Source organism: Pleurodeles waltl, chromosome 7 (genome assembly GCF_031143425.1).
Source record: "Pleurodeles waltl isolate 20211129_DDA chromosome 7, aPleWal1.hap1.20221129, whole genome shotgun sequence".
NCBI lineage: Eukaryota > Metazoa > Chordata > Amphibia > Caudata > Salamandridae > Pleurodeles > Pleurodeles waltl.
In genome coordinates, this window is record NC_090446.1 from 298558296 (window position 1) to 298580952 (window position 22657).

At 44.3% G+C, this 22657-nt stretch overlaps 1 protein-coding gene across 8 annotated transcripts in view; it reads left to right on the top strand.

Moving 5' to 3' along the window:
• The window catches only part of DLGAP4 (DLG associated protein 4), a 1552488-nt gene that overhangs the window by 1427574 nt on the left and 102257 nt on the right, over nucleotides 1-22657 (top strand). Inside the window, exon 1 of one of the 8 annotated variants that reach the window (XM_069243708.1) lies at nucleotides 303-454. The exons of 6 other annotated variants lie outside the window; for them this stretch is intronic. Coding sequence is in view for 1 of the 2 variants with exons in the window: in XM_069243715.1 (XP_069099816.1) it covers nucleotides 407-454 (48 nt within the window). In the remaining variant the exon portion in view is untranslated. Of the gene's footprint in view, nucleotides 1-302; nucleotides 455-22657 lie in introns of those variants that run through there. One more of the 8 variants, XM_069243715.1, reaches the window with a different exon arrangement.

The following is a 22657-nucleotide window of genomic DNA, read 5'->3' on the forward strand; positions in this document are numbered from 1 at the left end:
GACAGACTGAAGATATGCAGATAATGCTGGGCTACTATATAACTATGCATGCTCAATCTAACGTGCTCCTCTTTCTCGTGTGTTCTCGGTCTGTACGCTTCTACCCCCTCACTTTGCGCACCCCCGTCTTCGCCTCCACTCCTGCAGGCAGCTGTACAGCCCCACAGCAGTCCCAGGACACTCCTGTTTTGAGTGGGTGGTACGGTAACTAGTTTCCCAGTTGTATAGAAGGGATGTGTTAGTAGGCACTGACTCATTTCCTGGAGTTTCATTAACCGAAGCTGAGAGGAGCTCCGCCCTGCTTTCGCCTCCCAGCTCTTTCTGTCTCCTCCAAAGGGGTTTATTAGAGCCAGTTTCTCTCTTTCCTTCCTCACTGTGAGTTGGCCTGGCAACAGGGCAGGGAAGAATGCTAGGGCTTTTCTCGGAGTTGACACTTTGGCAGGCTGCAAGCAGGGTAAGCATTTCGTTACTTACACCTTATTCTCGCTCCTTCATTAACCAGAGTGGAATATCAGGCAAAATGCGAGCAAGATCGGTTTACATGGGCTGTAGGGAGTAAGTGTGATTTATTTGCCAAATCAGACCCGCAGTTTTAGATGGTAAAGCAAATCTCCCCTAGCTTCGATAATACCTTTCTTTCTGCACAAACAATATAATTACTCGCCACGCCAAGCTATTTTTTTTTTTTGTTTAACAAAATGCATTGTTTCCAGTGCGTAACTTCTCAGAGCGTTGGGACACTTTTCAAGGTCTCCACTTTACAGCAGTGAATTTTGTATAAAAAAAAAACAAACCCGAGAGCGATTTCCCTTTTTCCCTTCAACGTTTGAAAGTCTGTAGTTCGAAGGAGCGTCTTGATGTGGTGATCTGGACAGGGGCGTCATGCCCTGCTGCCACTACATTCTCTACACCGCCCAATCTGGCTCTGGGTTAGTCTGGGTGTATGCTGTTTGCCTGCGCCGTTTCTGTTAGTGTCACACAGTACAAGCAGGTCAGAGTTGGACTCGGATGTGAATTTAGTCACAAATCCCACAACTCCCAAAATGCAGTAAGAGTTGGGGAACGGTTATGGAGACCAAGAAGCCTTATTAAATGCTGTCACAGAAACATGGGCAGTCTGAATTAGTTTCGTGGCCTCTTTTGCATTATCTTTGTATCTATATTTAAAGGACATTGGAGAACCCCAAGGGTCCAAACAGTGTCAAGCCGCAGCCTTGATGTGACCTGTATGTGCGCTCACTTGCTGGTTGTGATGGATTTTCTCCATGTATTGCGTTTTGCGTGATTTTAGTGGGTTCTCGTCCTTCGGAGCGTCTGATGGCTGTCCTGCAGCAACTCAAAGCTAAGTAAATGTGCTTTGCGGTTTTTACCGGCATGAGTTGTAGGCCAAAATAATTATTGCCTATGACTTTTATTGGAGTCCTGCTCTTACACACATTTTTAGAAGTCATACCATAGAATACAGAATAGTGGATTCCATATTTGCCGGAGTCCCTATAGAGTTAGCACCAACGATTCAAGAAGAGAAAAATTTTACTTTGGTGTTATTTACATTAATTTAGGGACGACCTATGCAAAATGTTTTTTTCCCCCCAGTTATTTGGCCTTGCAAATATCGGCGCTAATTGTGCTAATTTCAAAGATGCAATTGTGGGTGTAACCTGGCTCTCTGCTGGTAAACAACTTTGATTCCAGAGTCATAACTCACTTCTTTCATCTCTGTTCTAGTGGACGAAACCGATCCCTTTCTTGGTGTGGTCTTGAGTGTGCAATGCTGATATATTGTGCCCCAAGAAAGTAAAAACACTTCTAGGCACTTCATCTAGTCTGCCTGATATTATATAGGCAACGTTTGCATTAGAGATCTGGTAATTGCTAAATGGAAAACAAATAACCGAACAGTAAAAGTTTTAAAAACAAAATAAAACGTTTTATATTTAGTCCCATTTGATCCCTTTCTGTCACGCTGAATCCCCCCCACACAACTTTTTATGTCGAGCCAACTACATAGCGCAAACACTTTCTGTTGCAGGGCATATTGTGGCACACTTAGAAAGTAGCGGGGCTTGGAAGCCTGCCCATTGATTACCTTTTGTCTGCTTTCCTGTCGCACTCATATGCTTGCTCCTTATTCGTGTCCCAGTTTGTCAATCTTGTGTTTGTCCCTCCGACTCGGATTGGTAACCAAAATGGAAGAAACAGTGCCTGCATCACTTTGTCAGTGCCCGCATTTATGCTGCACATGCTTATACAATGACACAGACAGCCATGTCAGAAGCTTTTTTTTTTTATTTAAACATTAGGCACTCTGCCAATGGTTTTAGCAATGTAGTGTACAGCCAATACGTCACAAAGGCAAGACCTATTCGGTTTGCGAATGCTTCTTAAGTGTATTTAGAAAGGGACCGGTCCATGGTTCCATAGTTGTGGTGTACGTGTGCAGATGTCCACGTTCGTGGACAAAGAATCCTTTGTATGTGTCTGCGTGTACTGTTAACACATTAGCTGGTGAATTTCTCATGGGCCTGCAGAAGTGCTTTGCTCCTTTTTATTTCTGAATCTCTAGTCATGGGTCCTCGGAGGCTCCAAACGTAATTTGTAGCAGTGTGTGTGCAGATGGTGGCAGATAGGACCTTAGCTTTTTAATTCTTTACTTTACGATCCAGTCTATTGGAAAACCTCTGCACTAAGAGCTTTGTAATGTAACATTTTTTTTGTTTTGTTTGAGAAACTGCACAAAAGGTGTTTTTATTTTGGTCAGAACATGCATTATTCCATCAATGCCTCCATTGCAAAAGCTTACTCCTCTAATAGCGTGCAATTAATAATGGTGAAACTCCATCACACCTGCTGGAGTAAGTATTATTAGGCATTATAATAGTATGGACCGTTCAATTTCTCCATGTATGTTTGGAACCGTGGTTATGGTTGGGATGCTAGCTGGAGTGAGTTGTCAAGGGAGACGAAAAAGAATCATATGGGCCCGCTTTTACAATCTGTTTATGTCTTGAAGAAAAATAATTGTAGAAATTACGTGGGTGAACGGTTACATTTCCAGTAGTCTAGTTGTATCAATTTTATTTTTCATTAGTAAATTTCTAAATGCGCGTGATCTTGTCTGTATACGGCTGCTAAATCCAAATTGCTGCTGAAGTAATGGGACGGGAGGCTGCCTATTATTGTGCTCAACCTTAGCTAATTTTCCTTACGCCCTTTTATTTTCATCTTCCCTTGAGTGTTTCACCAGCTGATTTATTTTCCTTTAACCTCTTTGTAGAACGTTTCTTCAGATAAGTGCGAGTGCAGTTCTCTGTTTTTCCTTCATACCTCGATTCTTCAGTCCCATTCTTTCAGGTCAAACCTATGTATCCTACCTGCATAGGGTTTTTTTTATTTTTTATGGCGAATGCTGTCCCTAAAAAAGGCAAGGCATTGTGTTTATAATTTCTTAAGCTGTTCTTTATAATGATGAGGTCTATTTCTTGATCCAGTTGCCTGTCTTTGACCAATGAGTTTAACGCGTGGTTCATGCGAAGCACAAAACCATACTACATTCTACCTTTACGTTTCCATACATCGAGCAAGATTTAGGATAAGGTTTCCAAATTAGGGATTCATTCATGGACAGTGATAGTCACACTACAGCGTGGGGTGTGTGCTCTTAATAAACGACCCGGCAACTTTGCAATTACTCTTGTGTGAGTGGGAAGCAGTCCAGTAAACTAACCCTGTAGCAATCTCCTTATTCGGCAGCCCCTAAAAGTGGAGTGATGGTGTGCTTCTCTAGTACTGTGCAGCTCACTTATACTAGCCTTCTGGTTACATGCTAACCAAATTCAGGTTCGTCTTCAAGACTTTTTGTAGCCATAGATTTAAAAACTGAAATGGAGGAGGAACCTGTTTCCCCATTTATTTCAGTAGGAAATCCTTTGAGGATTAAAATGCGCGCACTGTGTACTCGCCCATTAGAAGACAGTGCCTTGCTTCTTGACAGGGTATGAGCTCTGCCCCACATCCTCTCTACTTAGAAACGCTTAATTTGTGCGTACGTTTTGGTTGAACTTTACACATGTGCGATACCATTATCAGCTTCTCCTGAGACGCGAACGGCTAGGTAGCTGTGCCTGGTGCTTTCAACAGAAATCTTTGCTGCTGCTAATCTAAATCCAAAACTATATACTCCATTCATCTTTTGAAAAAAGATGACTGATGGAATAGGGCTAGTTGCTTGCGAGGATGACTAAAGGGATATTAATAGTTTGGGCGGCTGGTAATAATTGAGCTGAATCTTTGGAATTGCGGACGCAAGCTCTGTGTTCTTGAATATTCTCACGTCTGTTTCTGTATGCAGCTATCTGGTCAGTGACCCTTAGACCTGGGAATCCTTAGATTTTTCTGACATCATCACAACTTGCTAACTGTTTCTTTCTGCACAATCTGTTTATCTACTGCTAGTTACAGTGGAATTATTTTTTGTGCATCTGTTTTACTTATCAAAACTTTGATGTAGTTCTGCTTCCTAAAAAGGGTATATCTGTCCTGCTGATTTTACCCAGTTAAACGAACAAAGATCAAACCAGTATGAAAACTAAGACCAAGGGCCTCATTTCAAGTTTGGCGGTCCTTGGACCGCCATGTTGACTCTGGCAGTCTGACTGCCGTATTACGAGTTTGGCTATGGGATTCCCAAAACACCGCCAGTGGTCCACCAGCCCCACCATACTGACTGTCCGTCAGTATGGCAGGGACTCCAGCAGTCCTTCACCGCGGCGGTCTATGTTAGAGATCTCGGCATCGGGACTGCCATGGGTATAACGACCTGCTGACTGCCAAGTTTTCACTAAAAATTCCACCGCCATGGAGAGCTTGGTGGTCTGGCGGATAAGAGGCCCAAAACGGGGGGGGGTCTCTGGGGTACGGCCAAATGGAGGGCAAGGTAGTGGCCAAAATAATTGAGGTTTGGGGGCGTACTGTGTCCACTGCAAGGCATGGTGCATGGGAAACAGGCTGCTCATCGTGCTGACAGGTAGGAGAGCATGGCCGGCAGTAGCTGTATTGTATTGCCCTATGCCTCCATCTGCCAGTCACTAGGACCGCCGGCTAGGTGCTGTTTGAAGGACCGCCACCATGGCAGTCGGACAGTTTGATCGCCAAACATGTAATGAGGCCCCAAACTGTTTCCCCTGATGGTTCTTCAATTAAATTTGCATAATCACATCTTCTAAATGTACGTCGGTGCACTGGTAGAAACCCGTACTGATATGAATGCAGGAAAAATAGAAATATGTGGATAATTCTGACCATTCCTCTTTTCTAATGAGTACTGTTATGTTATTTGTATAGGATTTTCATTTATTTTCAACTTGGCATTGCATAGTCAGTGTATGAATTTAAAAAACATTTGCCAGGGTACAGATCAGCCAAAAGGCCCCAGTAATTGTGATTTAAACCATGTTTTTTTCTTAATTTACCCAATGGTTCGTGTATTGGTGTTTGATAGTATTGTTTTATTACCTAACATTTATACTTTTGAAGTCAGAAAAGTAGGTGGACTTCGGAGTTTAAGGCTGGTACGTGTGAGCTATTTTTATTTTTGTAGTATACATTTTGGTGCTTTTGCTTGTGTGGCTGCCAGGCAATTACGCCCTGTAACAATGCGGAAACACTGAGTCAATCATCTGTAATGCCTCAGCATTGAGCTTCGGTTTAGGTTTCAGGTTGATATTTTTGGGCAGAGTTGGATGGATAAGCACACGTTATTTTTTTTACTAACACACAGCTGCGTTAAAAGCTTGCAATTAGAGACATCTTCTAGAGCTAAGTGAGGTCGATTGTCTATTTTTTTTAACAGTTCTTGCTAGAGACATTTCTGCTGTTTGTAGTTTAAAGGTCAGGTGTGCACAATTCTAATACTTGCTGCGGCTCAGTCCATTGCTCATGAATGGTTGTCTTTCTTCTCAAGCTCATTTGCTTGCTTATTTAATGAGAGAGAGAGAGTTGTTTTCCTCCTCTGAGGTATTGCTTCTTACCCGTTTTGATTGGATGACGAGCTGATATCAGGAAGCGTATTTTTAGGTGTGCTCTAAGGACAGTTTTACTTATCTCTCCTGTCTTATGTTTAGAAAACAAATCATGTTGATATACACACCTAGGTTTATGTTTGGTGGGGTTTCTGGTCAGCCCTCTCTGTCCACTGGTCTGTTCAGATGTTATTCACATGTTGCTTCTTCCTACCACAGCATACAGAATGGGGAAATAAGTCACCCCAACTCGGCTATAGGCACTCGTCACTGTGAGTGACAGTGTTCTGCTCTTGCATATGTGCATATCCACCTAAGAAGTAGCCCACTTTAGTGTCAGAACTCATAGGACAATATATGCTTTCATTAATTTGTTTCCCTGATTTACTTAATTTGTTTCAAACGTGCATTCCAGCTGTAGGTAACAGTGGTTTACTTGTTAATACTTGTGTTTGTTTAAAAAAATAAAGAAGCATTGTATTTTGCAAAAGTTATAAGCCCCTGCATCAAAGCCTTATGACGCATATATGCCTCCATAAGAGTGGAATTAATGCAAAGTGGGTGAGAATTCTTCAGCGAAATGGGATTGTAGTGTAGGGTCCTTGCAGTTCAGTGGTTGGAAGCTGTGCGAGTAGCGTACATGAAAACTGAAATCAAAGCAACCAGTGGCCCACTAGCCCTGGCACTAAAGTGGACTCATTTTTAAAGGGATGTCTATACCGGCACAAGCCAAATAATGTCACTCATGCGCAAAAGTGCCAATGGTTATAGTGGGCCCACCCACTGCCCCAACCTTTATACTGCGATGGCCAGAAGTAATATGTGAATAACTCTTTAAAAAACGAATGAATCAAGATGTCTTTCAGAAAGCCCTTGCATGTACATCATTTTATTTTGTTTTTTGTTTTTAAAAAATAAAGCAAGACTGGCCTTCCCTGGGACCATACCCACCTAAACAGAAAATTTTGGGTTAAGTTGATTTCCATGATGCAACATTTGAGGGCTGACCCATGACAACAGTACGTCTGACCTCTTTTTCCAGATCCACGACACCACTGAAATATGCACCTTTCACTGCAGTTAAATGTCTCTGTAATGCATCTCCTGGACGTTGCACAAACATAAGTATTTAGGCTGACCATAGTTTTCATTTTTTTATTTTTAATGCATTCTGGAGTGCTGCACAGTGCTTATGAATCTCAACAAAGCTCTTAGAGTGTAAAAGAATATGGAATGGAGTAGTGTTGGGGGGTGTGGTTGTAAAGTCCAGTCAGTGACAGATACACCCTAGTATTTCTATCGTACAGCTGAATAGACTCTTTGTGAAGCTGGAAATTTGGTTCTGACTTTGATTCAGGGCATTCCCCAGCTAGGGGGCTGGATTTAAAGAGTACAACCTCCATGTTTTATCCAGTTAAATTCTCTTTGGGTAAGCAAGTGTGCAGTCATCAGTTTTGAGGTGCTGTTTGCCTCCATAGTGCAGTGCTAGTTTCTGCCTATAGGCTTTGATCCTCTTGAGTACTGTGCACTGGACTGTCCCTAGCCAGGGGTCTCCAACCTTTTGTGTAATAAGAGTTACTTATATTCAATGAAAATCGTCCGGAGCTACTAACATTATTAAAGTAGGAATAGTGACCACATCAGACATGTTTACATTAATGACCAACATATGCAAGATTACCAGTAGTATTCGTCTGCATCCGGCACGATTGCCAAACGTAATTTAAACAAGCATTTGCAATGTAATGGGCGTCACGTTTGCTCGAGTTAGAGCTGTTGATGTTGTAAATTCCTAACCAGATTTTTCTTGCCAATTAAATTGAAAGTGAAAAGTAAAACAGTTGCGTTAGACCTGGCAGCTTTTTGGCGTGTCTCCCCTGTCTTTTTGCCTTCTGACCTCCTGATTTTGGACTTTGTTTCTGCTGGTTTATTGTCTCTGCGTACTTTACCACTGCTAATCAGTGCTAAAGTGCAAGTGCTCCCCATATAAATTGTTCTGTGGATTGGTTTATCCATAATTGGCATATTTGATTTACTAGTAAGTCCCTAGTAACATGCCCTAGAAGTGCTCAGGACCTGTGAATCAAATGCTACTAGTGGGCCTGCAGCACTGGTTGTGCCACCCACATTAGTAGCCCTGTAAACATGACTCAGACCTGCCATTGCAGTGTCTGTGTGTGTGTGTGTGTGTGTGTGTGTGTGTGGTTTTAAACTGCCAATTCGACTTGGCAAGTGTACCTACTTGCCAGGCCTCAACCTTCCCTTTTACTACATGTAAGGCACCCCTAAGTTAGGCCCTAGGTAGCCATATGGGCAGGGTGCAGTGTATGTTTAAGGTAGGACATATACCAGTCTGTTTTATATGTCCTAACAGTGAAATACTGCCAAATTCGGTTTTCACTGTGCAAGGCCTATCTCTCCCATAGGTTAACATGGGGGCTGCCTTTAAATATCCTTAAAGCGCAGATTCTCTTTGAGAGCAGATAAAAATGTGGAGTTTAGGGTGTCTAAGCTCACAATTTAAAAATATATCTTTTAGTGAATTGGTTTTTAGATTGTTAGTTTGAAAATGCCACTTTTAGAAAGTAGGCATTTTCGTGCTTAATCCATTCTGTGACTCTGCCTGTTTGTGGATTCCCCGTCTGGGTCAGTTTGAAAGTTGGGCTGTTCACACCTCTCCTCTAGACAGTGACACAAAGGGGGCTGGGGTGTCGCCTGCATGTCTGGATTAGCTATCTGTGCTGGAGGGGAGGGGAAGGGAGGAGTGGTCACTCACACCTGAAAGGACTGTGCCTGCCCTCACACAATGCCGTCTCCGACCCCCTGGTGAGTGTCCTGGGCCTGGCCAAGGAAGGATCTTGCAAATACTTCACACTTTGCTTTGAAGTTTGTCAACCTCAAAGGCAGAACTGGGTATAAGAAGAAGACCCAAAACCCCAGACTTTTAGAATCTTTCTGGAATCAAGAGGAACCTCTGCCCAGGAGAAGAGCTGGAGAGCTGAAGGAGGAGTAATGTCCCTTTGCTGTGTTGCTGGACTGGCCTGCAGTTGCTGATTCTGCCTGAAAGGAGTGCAAAGGGTGAACTTTGCTGTGTGTCCTGCTTGAGAAAATTCTCCAAGGGCTTGGAGTAGAGCTTGCCTCCTGTTGGAAGTCTCAGGAACACCAAAGACTTCAGATCCCTCGACCTGCAGCACTGGAACTGTGTGTTTTGTGCTGTTCAAGAGGAGAACCCACTGCGACGATGCCAACGACGCTGCTGGCCTGCACTGTGACCTACCGACGCCACACACAGTCGCATTGCCCCACTTTGCACTGTGACCCTGGTCTCCCCGACGCCGTCATCGGACGACTTCACAGAGCCACTGCTCGCACCGCGACCTGTGGGCCCCGCACTCACCTGCTCACACTGCAGCCTGGGCATCCCCGACGACGCCCTCATGCTGACACTGGAGTCATTGCCTGCACCGTGGCCTGTGGACACCACTCATAAGGTACACGAAGCACCGTCCCGCACCGCAGCCCGTTCCACCGACGCCAGCAACATAGACTCCTGTGTCCTTACCAGGCATCCTGCCTGCCTGCCTGTGGCCTGTGGCCACCGCTCGAGAGGGTCACGAAGCACCGTCCCGTACCGCTGGCTTGGGCCTACCGACGACAGCGCTTCAGCAACAACAACGCTGCCTGCACTGTACCTGTGGACGCCGCACGTCGCACCGCCAAGCTTCACACCACAGCCCTGGTCTCGCCGACGCCGCTGGACGCTGTCACCGATCCGCTGGACGCTGTCACCGATCCGCTGCCTGCACCGTGAGCTGTGGGCACCGCACGTCACATCGTCCCGCTTCACACCTCAGCCCCGTCGCAATCCACGCCGGCGCACCTGACTTCATCAGCCTGGAGTGCGATCTGCAACGCGCGTGACCTCAAGGGCCCGACGATACCTTCACTGACTCCGGAACTGACACCGCGTAGTCAGTGACGCCGCTCTTCGGAGATCACCGCTGGGATCACGACGCCCTGCAAATCCAAGGTACTGTTTGCGGGTCTTCCCGACACCGTAGCTGGCCTGCAACGTTTTTTTTTTTAATCATGACGCCGTGACAGCCCCAGGTGGAGCTATCGACTAGAAGGAACTGTATTTTGGAGTAAATCTTGCAGAATTCATATTTTTATTACTGTATGTTGGATTTTTATCGTATTTGGTCTTGTTTTATATAGATAGATATTGGCTTGTTTCTAAAACTGGTGTGTTGTCCTTTTGTAGTGTTTTCACTTATTACTGTTTGTTATGTGCAAATGCTTTACACGTTGCTTCTGAGATAAGCCTGACTGCTTGTGCCAAGCTACCAAGGGGGTGAGCAGGGGTTATCTGAGTGGGTGTCTACCTTATCCTGACTAGAGTGATGGTCCCTAATTGGGACAGGGTGCAAACCGACTGCCAACTAGAGACCCCATTTCTAACAAGTTGACATAAGGGAGCCGATTTAAAGCGTCATTGACGCCATGAGTGCAAAGGAGAGAAACAAAAGGAAAAAGAAGTCAGTTTGCAGTCGAATGTATCCGCAATTGTGTAATTATCCATGTAACGGGGTCGATGTCCAAGGCTGTAACCAAACTGCCCTAACGAGGGATATACATAAAGCATTTACAAGTGAAAACAAGTGATTTTTGAAAGGCAATCCCACTAACGAGTGATAGTGATGGGGGTCGTGCGCTGGGCGTGGTTATAAGTCTAAAGATAGACTACAACAAGTCCGAGCGCTTGCACGCTCGACATAAAAATATACTGTCAGGCTGAAACACCTCTTCATGGTTAATACATAAATGCCAGTGCCCATGGCACCAGGTTAATTCATTTAGTAATAAGTAGCCCCAGTGCCTTATGATTTATCACTCAAACATAAGCTTTAAATATATTTTGGAAATTTAGCAATTTTTCTTCAACATCAGCTTTGGAGTTATAAAGATCCACACATTTTCTTCTTGAGTATAGACTTTTCAGTTTTGGTGTACATATATTAATTTGAACATGCAAAAGCTTTTAAATTAGTAGGTTGGGCTTCCGACAGTAGAGCTACTGTTATGTAGCTGGAGAGCTACCAGTAGCTCATGAGCTACGTGTTGGAGAAGCATGCACTAGGCTTTGTTTATCCCACTGGTAGGTGCAGTCTCCACAACCGCCACTAATCTATAGACAGACAAATAGTAATACATTGTTGGGTTTCTGCTGTTTATTCTTGTAAAACCTAGGGCTTCGATTGTCTCATGAATCGTCCTCCTATCATTTATGGCAGCCTGGATACACGGCTACATGCATGGCTTCACACTTGACTTGCTTTGAATGGTCCTTGTCGCCTCTTCAACTTCTCTTTTAGTTGTCTTTAATCCTTTTTCTATGAACTCTACCGTAGATCTTAATGTCTCTCAATGCAAGCCGCCCTTTGTAAACTTTCTGAAATGTGTTATCCGATGGCTTTACAAGGGTGGCCCTAACACGGACCTGGATGCATTGTTCTAACTTGATTAAACTCCATTTTTCATCACACTGTTTTGCAAGATCCTGGCCTGTAGTTAGGGTGTGGGGGGCGTGGGTGCATGGTTGGGCTACTTAATTTCTACATGGATTAACATCCAAGCTCATTCTCCAACTCAAGAAATCTTTGAAGAAGTTGAGAGCTCTACATAGCAGGTTTTTGTGCAGGAGCTGTTTACTGGTCCAAGTGCTAACATATTTCGAGTGAAATCTTCAGAAAATACTTTCTGTAAACCATAATGCTAGTGTGGCAAGAAACCCTGGGGCATACCTATTCTATGTGCATTGCTGGTCTTTTGCTGTCGTTAACCTCATCTTATTAAAAATATATGTGAATAAAAATATATCCATGAATACACATACAGGGAATTTGGGTAATCAACTCTCCATTGGTTTGTTAGTTGTCATTGATATTTTGCTTCCACTCAACACAGCATACTGCAGTGGCGATGGGTCAACCAACTTCAGATATTGGCTCTCCTGCAGTGGGTGACAGTATTTTGCTTGGTCACATGTGCATGTCCACCTAAAGAGAAGTGGACATCAGTGCCAGTGCTGGCCTGCTATTACTTTACTTTGCCAATGCTTGTTTGTTTCCAACAATTATTTTCATTTTTCCATGTTTAAAATATGTCTTCAAGTCACAGTATTTCAAAGCTAATAGTACTTTCTCATTGATAAGAATCATGTTTCCTGTTGCGTGCATTAAATTTAACAAGTTAATTTTAAGCTTATGGGGACCACATACAGGCAGCATGTTATTTTCTTTTACTTTCCTATGGCATCTGCATGAAATAATCATCGCACCAGCTTGCCAAGACCAGACATGCTGTTTTGCCAATGCACATTTTAAGTGGTGTGGTAGGTGGCTATTTTGCGCACATCTGCCAAGATAAAACCCATCACTATAAAAAAAAAACAAATAACAATTCCCGAAACATCTTGCATAACCGGGTGTGGTTTGTTACTTCTGTCCGTGTTAGTAATTGGCGAGTGTGCCAGAGTTGGAGCTCATTGTCACACCCTATGACTGTGTATTGTTCATGTAGTAACGCAGTATGTGGTGTGGAGTCATGGTGCAGCCTGAGCTAGTGGGCTTCCAGTAAACCTGTGGCATAGCCTTTGGCAGTTGTTGAGAAGGTTGTTTTCTGACTTCAGCTATTTTTCCTGTGTATAAAATGCTTGTTATTCAGGTCCAGGTAGTCGAAAATCATATGGTGCAAATATTCAGTGTATTTTCGTAATGTCCCATGGCAAGTGCTGTAGGTTGCATCTCAGCAATAAAATATTTTGCTCAGAGGTTGTGCATAACAGATCTAGGAGGTATGATAATAATGATGATGAGTGGTAACAATTGACTTGTAAATTGAGCTACTTTAAAGGTACCTTTAGCTCAGATGTTATGTAATGTACTAATTTAATGTTTGGGTCTCATCAGTGAAGTGTCATTTTATCATTTAAGTCCAGTGACCTGAATACTATTGAGTTGGGAGTATGTTACCTAGTATGTTATATATTACATATTCCCTATTATATATATTACCTAGGTCGCCACTAGGTAGTTATAGTTTGGACTTTCCATATAAAAAGCGTTTTTTGACTTGCCTGTATCTTTAGCACCGTTTGCCGAAACTTCACTAAATCTTCCCAAAAAAAGTGTGCCAGTGATTATTGTTGTGCATGGGAAGCTTCAGGGTGATCTGTCAAGCAGGGGCCAAGAAAAAGGTGGGGAAGGGTAAAAACGTGTTTCCCATGTTAATTCTCATAGGAAATTTGAACATGACTACCGCCCAAACTGCTCACCAGAATTACACCAAATCTTGCAGAAAAGTAGATTGTGTTCCGCACATTGTGCTTTTGGTAATTTGGTGTAAATCTGTTCAATAGTTTTTAAGATATTAAAGGGAAAATACATTTGTTGATCTAGGGCTGCAGATCCTCCCCAGCGACTTTCTGAACAATAAGAGCTTGTGCACAGAGCTGCAGAGCTGTGATAGGCTGCCAACAATTCAAAACAGGAAGTGTTGTCAGCCATCTTGAGACTTGGCTTCAGCTGAGTCCCAGGAAAAAAGTGAAAAAATTAAAAGGGCCAGAGTAGGGACACCCCGACCCCTTAGATCTGGAATTGGGGGTCCCAGAAAGACCCTGCCCCCAGGCAAAAAAGCATTTAAAAAACAAACAAAAAAATGGCCATTCACGGCAAACATGTTTAAAAAAAAGTCTTCACTTCTTTTTATGAAGCCCCCCTGCTAGGCATTTTGATGCCCTGGGGAATGCCACCACCCTTTGGCGTTATTTATAATTAACGTGGGTGGCCCGCCCGCAGCCCCCGGGTCTACTACCTCAATGGAGCTTTGATAAAATATAATGCAGGTATGCAGATCCCACCCAATATAATGTGGGGGCAGTGTTGCCCTCCGCAGCTGTGGGAACCACAACCTCCCCGGGGCTTGTATCCAATAGTGGGTGGGGTAGGCGAAGAGGCACACACCTCGCGACCCCGCCCCCACCTCCCCGCAACCAGGAACCTACAACTCCCTGGGGCATTGATCAAATATAATGCGGGCCGTGGCCTCTCTGCAGCCGAGGGGACCACCACCTCCCCAGGGCTTTTATCAAATAGTGGGAGGGAGCACCCCTCTTGCAGCCCTAGGGACTGCCACCTCCCCAGGGCTGAACTATAATAAAGAAGGGGGTCCGTTGCACAAACTCAGGAACCACCACCTCTCTGAACTATTTTACGTTGGTGGGGGACCGCGTGGCCCTCCTTGAGGAGCCATAGAGGGACCTGGCGACCGCCACCACCAAGGGCCGGCTACTTCTAGGTCCCAGGGTGCCCACCCCCAGGACTTAACTGTTTGCTATGACTTGGCAGGAGCTTTGACAGCTCCCCCCAAGTCACAGCAAACACTTCACTTTCTGCAAGTGAGTACTGTCAAACAGCTCTCGCCTGCAGAAAGTGAAGTTTTCATCTGTTTCCCTGCACGCAAATATGCGTGCAGGGAAACAGATGAAAACATTGACCCTGGAAGCAGGGAGCTACTATTTAAAGCAGATACCTGCTTGTGGAAGCAACGCTGGCTCCTGCAGGACGCGGGAAGCTGACTAGGACTGCGAGGGCCTTGAGGCTTCCCTAAGTGTCCTGTCTCTCGCTGTCTCCCTTTCATTCCATATTGAGACGGAAGAGAAGGAGATTATTGCAATGGTCCACCTTGTAATGACTTCAAAGCGTTAAACTAGCAAGGTGTTAGGCGCACATTTGATACTTACATTTTGATGGACATCAGACAAGGGTTAGTTCTGGCCTAGCAGTAAAGCTCTTGGACTGTCAGTAGGTTGAAGGTTAAAATTCTGGTATGTCATGACAGTGTCTGTTTATTTTCTAGTGGACTGTTAAACATTCCTGGCGACAGAACATTGAAGTCTTTTTTTTTTCCTTCAAAATCTGTGGGTTGAATGTCATAGCTAAGTCTGGAAACAGCACAGTAAAGAGTCACCTCTGGCCTAGTGCCTAGGGTCTCTCACATGCACACGGAAGGTTAGGAGTTCCAGTCTAGGTGAGTCTCTGGTCATTTCCTTCTTTAGTTTCTTTTCAACTATACATTTTTGTTACATCTTGAAAAGTGATCTCACTCTTTTTTTAATTGTCAAAAACATTTTTCTTTTTAATTTGTCCTGTAATATCTTATTCTAAGTATATCGTTCATCAAAGCCTAAATATCCCCCCAACCCCCCTGCAGGGACTGCCCATAGGCCAAGCCCTGTGGCCACCATGCATGGCACAGGTTGTGTGGTTATAGGGGGCAGCCAGACCCTGTGGCCAACCGCCGCCACACACGGTAATGAAAGTTAGTTTATATTTTTAAAAAAATAAATAAAGTTACTGGGATGTTATGATTAAGAAATAAAATTAAACAAAAAAAACATAGAAATTCACTTGAAAACCCAAAGGTTACAGGGCTGATATTGTTAGACTTACATTTTAAACATGTAATGCCATAGAAATTCACCTGTTATAGTTAGCGTTATCTCAAGTAACTATAACTCGTCCCTGAGGTAACTATAACTTGTGCCCTCTCCAGGCACTGCTAATTACCCCACTTTTTACGTCTTTGCTGACATCATTGATGGAATGTATTCTTTGTGCAAATTTCTTGCATTGAGGTTGTTTTAAAGTTCTCACATAACGAAAGAGACATAGTGAGCATATGCACAAACTATGACTCAGTACTGTCGGGTCGAGGGAACGAGCGGGATGCATGGGCTGTCTACATTTGCACCCTCCCACATATAATTTGTCCCACAAAAAGCAAATAAGACTTGTATAAGAGGGGTCCATGCCTAGGGAATATCCTGATCCTGGGGGCCCTTTAGTCCCTATGTGGCCTTTAGGTTGAAAAGGACAAAAATACTCAAGAGTATGTATCAAGGTTTACAAGCCATTTCAAAAAATTGTAAGGAATGTATGCATGTGTACACACACACACACACACACACACACACACACACACACACACACACACACACACACACACACACACACACACACACACACACACACACACACACACACACACACACACACACACACACACACACACACACACACACACACACACACACACACACACACACACATATACACATACACATATATACATATACACACACACACACACACACACACACACACGTGTCACACTTCATCATCGGCCATCCATGCTTGCAAAATAATCCTTTAATGGCAGACAGGCTCCCTATGTTCACAGTAGTCATTCAGATGGGATTCAGGTAATGCAAATGAAACATAAAAATCATGGAAGCTTCCTAATGGGTACTACCTTGTAATCTTTTGAGAAGGCAACAAGAGGATGCCCAGGAGTGATTATTAATCCTGCATCTGACATGGCAAAAAGTGTCAGCTAATGGCCCATCCGGGGTCTATGGCTTTTGTCAGGACTGGCGAGCTCTATTTTTTTATGCTAATAGTGCGAGCATTACCTTTACATGCAGCCCCTTGTCAACAGGAGCATTGGACTGCTGTTTACTCAAATCACAAGCATTTAAGATAATTGATGTGAAAGAAAGTAACTAGGGAGCCCTATGCTTATCTTTAGAAACACCTTCATTTTTAAAGACATCTTGCAGCAAGAGTGTAAAAGAATGACCGTCTCTTCAAAATATAAAAAGTGCTTTTAATTAACTTGTAGACCATTTTCACCTTAGTTCAATTAATTATACCAGTGCATTGAGAAGTATTAATGGTTTTCAAACATTAATTTTGAAACATTGATTCCTCTCCCCCTCCCACCCTGACAACAACACCAATAGTGAATTAAAGAGGCAAAGAGGTTGTTATGTGCACCCTTTGGGTGGCCTGGGTCCTATTAGACATTAACAACATTATAGTTTTATTAAATCAAACACATAGGAAGGTGTTGTACAACACATACCCTAAAATCATATATTTCAAGGTACTCTTATATGTGATAATGAAGAAAAAGGAGGGAAAGTGATATTAAACAGTTGCCTATGAGCACACAGTGTGTTAATACGTGGAAGCCAGGATTAACCAGGATTTATCTCAGGTTTTCTGGTTTCACATTGTTCAATTCAGTTACTAGATGCCCATCCTTCACTTCACCCATGCCCACCTTACACCAATCCCCACCTATCTCTTCGCCAGACCCCCACTCCGCTGACCTCAATGCAGCCCTCAGGCGCTTCTCAGACCAAACTTTTTGGCCCCTGGGAAAATGTTTGCGAGTACCTATGATACAAATTATATACTGAGCCTTACTGGCCAATGTGTATTGGTTGGGTGGATTGTATTTTCTGCCTTAATGTCAAGTAAAATGTGTTTTTCGGAGCCCCCTCTCCACCTAAATTGAGGAGGAAGTACACCACACCTCCATGGATTGAAGATATGAGATTGAAGGCAAACTGAGGTTAAGGCCTTTTCATGGCGTCCTCTGGCAGTAGATGTTTATTGAACGGTGTACCACTACTAAAGGCGATATTAAATGTAACCAAGTTATCCACTTTGTGACTGCTAAAGAGCAGTAATACAGAGCACTGAAGGCACTTCTTATTTTAAATTTATCCTGTCATTGTTTTATTGTTAATGGCCCCGGGTAATAATGCTCTATAAATTGCTCAATACATGTTGGTTATTTCTTGTGGGGTAAGTCTATTTTTATGAATGTGTCAAGCACAGGCGACAGTTTAGAATATTTCTATCTATGGCTTTTCTAACGGTTTTAACAGTTGGCCAAGTCTTATAATTTCCCGATTTTCAGTACCCTGATTTCCGACAGCAGAGGGATGCCCGTGTCTACCTTGACGGGATTCAAACTCAGCTATTCTGCCAAAAGTAGGTGCGTGCCCTTTGTTAGCTAGACCAAGTCTTTTAGGGAAGGGTGTCACTGGCGCGTGTACTTAGGCTGCTTCCCTTTTCCCAAGAGGAAACGTCCGACTAGGCCAGTGATACTCAAAGTACGGCCCGGGGGCCGCATGCAGCCGTCCTGACACTTACATGCGGCCCCCAGGTCAACAGCAGCACTGTGCTGCTGCTTATTCGACTTGGCACCAGCATTAAAAATGGTTAAATAAACGGGCAAGTATTTAATTGGAGGCTAATTGAAAAGGGAGTAACTAGGGTGTCCTGGAACTCAACTTTAGAAACACCTTCATTATTAGAGACATTGTGCAGCAGAAATATAAAAGTATGATCTGTTTGAAATTCAAAAGTGCATTTCATTAACCTGCAGAACCGTTTCACCTTAGTACACACAATTATATCACTGCATTGTGAAGTATTTTTAGAGTGATAGTTTTCAAACATAAAGTTAGAAACTTTCATCCCACTTCCCCCCCCCCACACCCTGACAACAATGTGAACTGTGAACTAAGAGGCAAGACAGTTGTTATGTGAACTCTTTGGGAGGACTGGGTTTCTATTATACATAAACAACATTTTATTAAATCAGACAAAAAAGGAATTATGCAGCATACATCCTGAAGACGTATTTCAAGGTTCTTATATGTGATGATGAAGAAAAGGGAAAAAAGGATGTAAAGTGAAGTCAAACATTTGCCTAGGATCACACAATTTGGTTAAGTAGAGAAGCCGGGATTTATACCCAGGTTTCTGGTTTCACATAGCGCAATTCAGACAATAGATGTATACGCTTCACTTACCCTACAACCACTTTAACGCTACCCCTCCCCACCCCCAGCAGTCTGACTGCGGCCCTCGGTCACATCACAGACCAAACAGTGCGGCCCCTGGGAAAATGTTTGTGAGTACCCTAGGCCATTCTCTGCAGAGATATTTCTCTTTGTGCCAGTACGCATTTGCCGGGTTAGAAGGCAGTGGGTTTGTCCATAGGCACATTTCTGTTGAGATTGTAATCGTCCGAATGTCTTTGCCCTAGGAGGTGCAGAGCGCCGCCAGTCCTGCCAGCCTCGCCCTCGGAGAGAGCGGCTGCTGTCTCCTGCCGGGTCCTGGTTTCCTTTGCGAAGCCGTCTTCAGAGGGGAAGAGCCTCTGACTGAATTAGTCAGTACTGCTCTCTGCAGGAAGTGATGCTGTTCATGCCATTAATTTTGGTTCCTTGTCAGGATGTGGCCATTCATGGATTGCAACAGAGCTTTACGCTTTGAGCACTCCGTGTTAACAGCCTGCTTGCTGTTAATCTGTCATTTGATATGAAGAGAGCGAGAGAGAGAGAACTATCAGCATTTTAAGCCTTCAGAACTAGATACATTGACATTACATCAGTAAAAGTACTATATGTTGTTACGCAGTGTTTAGTAGCCTCAACATTGTGACTTCAAGCAGTATACAAAACCGATTACTATTATTGTCTCAACTACTTCGTTTATTGCAGGCGTTAATATGTTGCTTATTCCGTGTTATCCCTTTAACTGTTATGTGGAAGTACTTACGGAGGGGACACGTTGTCCAGTGTCTTCATGACAAATTTTGAATCCAGAAGCCGGTGTCCTATTCTTTACTCCCGCCCCACCCTCACCTTGCCAAATTCTTGACAGCCGTGGAAAATCAAAGTTTCCTAAAAAGTAGGGCATCTGAAAGTAGGTGAATCTCTATATAAAGCGCTGCTTGTAACTGTTGCACCATTCAGTTACGGGTGGCAGCACCTAGGAGCCATGCAGTGGTTGCGTTATACTTCAATCTTCTTAAGTATTTAACACTTTACAGGGATTTCCTCTACAGAGGAGCAGTGATTCAATAGATCTTAACCCTATTCTTTCCTTTGCGTCATTTTTAAACAACATTTTAATGAGTTTGGCCCATACAAACACCCACATTTGGTACAAAGAAAATTGCAAGCAACAGAATGACACAACAATACAGTTTAGAATGTCCATAAGCTGGTATGACAGTGTATACATAAGCACAGTTTCAATCTGCACAATAAGGCAATCCCTGGGCGCCCGACCGCCTCATGAGCAGTCCAAAACATCTCTGTGGAAGAGCATATCTCAGTTTATGGATCAGGCTGTGGCCGGGCAGGGTTCCAACATCATACCCCTAAAGTCAGCCCATCCTTTTCAAATTTGATGGTGTTTTTGGGGGCACTCTCTTGCTAAGTAGACCGGGCTTTCCAAGCCCATGCAATAATCAATACCCACGTCCCATCTGTTGACAAAGCCTTTGTGTCCTTCCACTCTTGTGCTGTGTCCCTTTTGGCAATTACTAAGCCCAACCAAAGTAGCGGCATCTGATATCTGTTTCCTTCGGTGCCCCTCTGATTAATTTGGAATCCCTGGGTATTCTCCATCCTAAAACCCTCTGAAGTTCCCAGTATCCTTTTCCAGAAGGCGAAAGGACTGGGCAATGCCAGAACGTGTGCCGTAGGTCTCCGGTATGGTCATCACACCATAGGCAATTACCTGTGGAGATCATTCTCTTTTTGAACATCTGAGCTCTGGTGAGATACGTGTGGTGGAACAATCTGAGTTGGATTTGTTGAAACTGGGAGGCTATCACCACCTCCCTAGGGCAGCTAACCACCTCTATCCAGTCCCGGTCCTCCAGCAGATCCAAGTCCCACTCCCAGACTTCTGTTTTTCCTGCCATTGGGACTGGCAGATTGCAAAGAAGTATCTGGTATTTAGCGTACAGTTTATGACTTTTAATATTGGTATGCAGAATCTTGGTCTCCAGAGGTGTGTATTTGGGAATGTACGCTACAGCTTGGAAGTAGGAAGTGAGTGCATGTCGTAACTGGAGGTTCTGAAAGAACTGGTTGCGGTGCATGGTATAATCCACCTCGAGGTCTAGAAATTATTTCAGCGAACCATTGCAGAGTGTGTCTTCTAGCAATGAAATACCTATGGTGTCCCAGGCAGAAAATCCGCAGAGTGACACAATCTGCAGAAATCAATTCCCCTTCCACAGCGGCGTCTCCAATGTAAGCATGCCCACCTACCCCATAGATTTCAGTATGTCTGACCACACCAACATCACAACTTTCGTGGCAGCAGGCAGGGGTGCTGAAACATCACTTCTGTAGAACAAGAGTGGGAGACTACTGCGGCCTATGCTCCACACCTCTGGTGCATATGCCAGGTCGTCAAACCACCAGTCGTTTAAGTCAAGGGGAAGCATGGCCCCTATAATATAGACGCATATTGAGGTAGTTATTCCACCCTCAAAAGTGGGGCAGCAGCACTTCCCAAGGGAGATCGAGGGAGGCCATCTTGCCCCACAACAAAGTATAAATCAAGGCATTAATCCTGGCAAAAAATACATGGCTCACCACTAATGGATTCTAAAGCTGATAAAGGAGCCTCAGAAGACAACCCATCCTGAATGTGGCTGAAAGGCCCAACAGGGACAGTTGGAGGGCGGACCAAAATTTTACATCGTTAGCGAGGCCATCCAGCTGAGTCTGCAGGTTGAACTTGTATGCCTCTATCCTATCAGCCGTTATGAAAACTCCTAGATATTTGAATCCCATTGGAAGCACCTGTGGCGGGCAAGGGTCAATAGGATAAATGGAGGACTTGGCCTCATTCATAACGGGCCAGGATGCAACTCCCTCCACAATACTTTGAGTAGTAGAAGATAGTTGTGATGCACCTAGGAACAGTAGCCAATTGAGCTAGCCTGAGATTTGTATCTCCCCTCCTGAGCAAACCCCCTTCCCAACTACCCAAAGAGGACAAGCCTCTGAACAAAACAAACTTAAAACCATGAAAGAAAATGTAATTGGGGGTGTTTCTAACTGTGGAGGTGTGTGCAGTCGCAGCGCTCCCTCACTATTGCTTGTAGGCACCTGCCAGCCTATACCTTCTGAGACTCTGTGTGAAGTCCAAAGGGGCCAGTGAAGGTTCAGTGGATGCAGGATTTGCAGGCAGGCCCTCGGCCTCCGGAGAGGCATCTTCTTTACTAGGGGCTCACATGGGCTAGAGGGACCGCGCCCTCTGCTCCCGGCTGTGCGTCCACTGCCTCAGAGCAGTGCGCACATCACCGGGAGGGCCCCCAGTGTATTCCACTCACCCCTCACAAACTCTCCCTGGAGGAAGGTTAGCCCAGCACGCAGGATGGGACGCTCCTCTATCCAGTCTCAGGCCTCCTCTAGTGTATCAAAGAAAAGTTCATCTTGAAAAACAACTTTCAGTCGGGCCAGAAAGAGGAGCATTTATGTGATGCCTTAGTTCTAAGTTTTTGTTTTGCCTCCTGAGAGGATTGCCGCTGCTGTTGGACATTCAGGGTGTAGCCTGGCAAGATCATCATGGGGGAGGATTGACATGTCAGTGAGTCTGCTTTATGTGCTGCTCTTAAGATGGCGGTGCATAGTTAAGCATTCGACAAATGAAAGGGCAGGTTGAGGTGCCCACTGGGGGCTTGGTGGTCAGTGCACTGTGGGTTCACTCAACTATAAAGCAGTTTGAGAACTCTATTATAGCTACCCAACTCTTCAACTAGTCATATATGAACAAGGTGGGCGCAGTCCACCCTGTGCCTTCAGGGATATACACGATATGCAAATTGTTGCATCTCAACCTGCCCTCAGCATCTCCCACCCAGGCTTTCAGCTGTACCACCAAACGTTGCCGGATCACCAGGCGGGA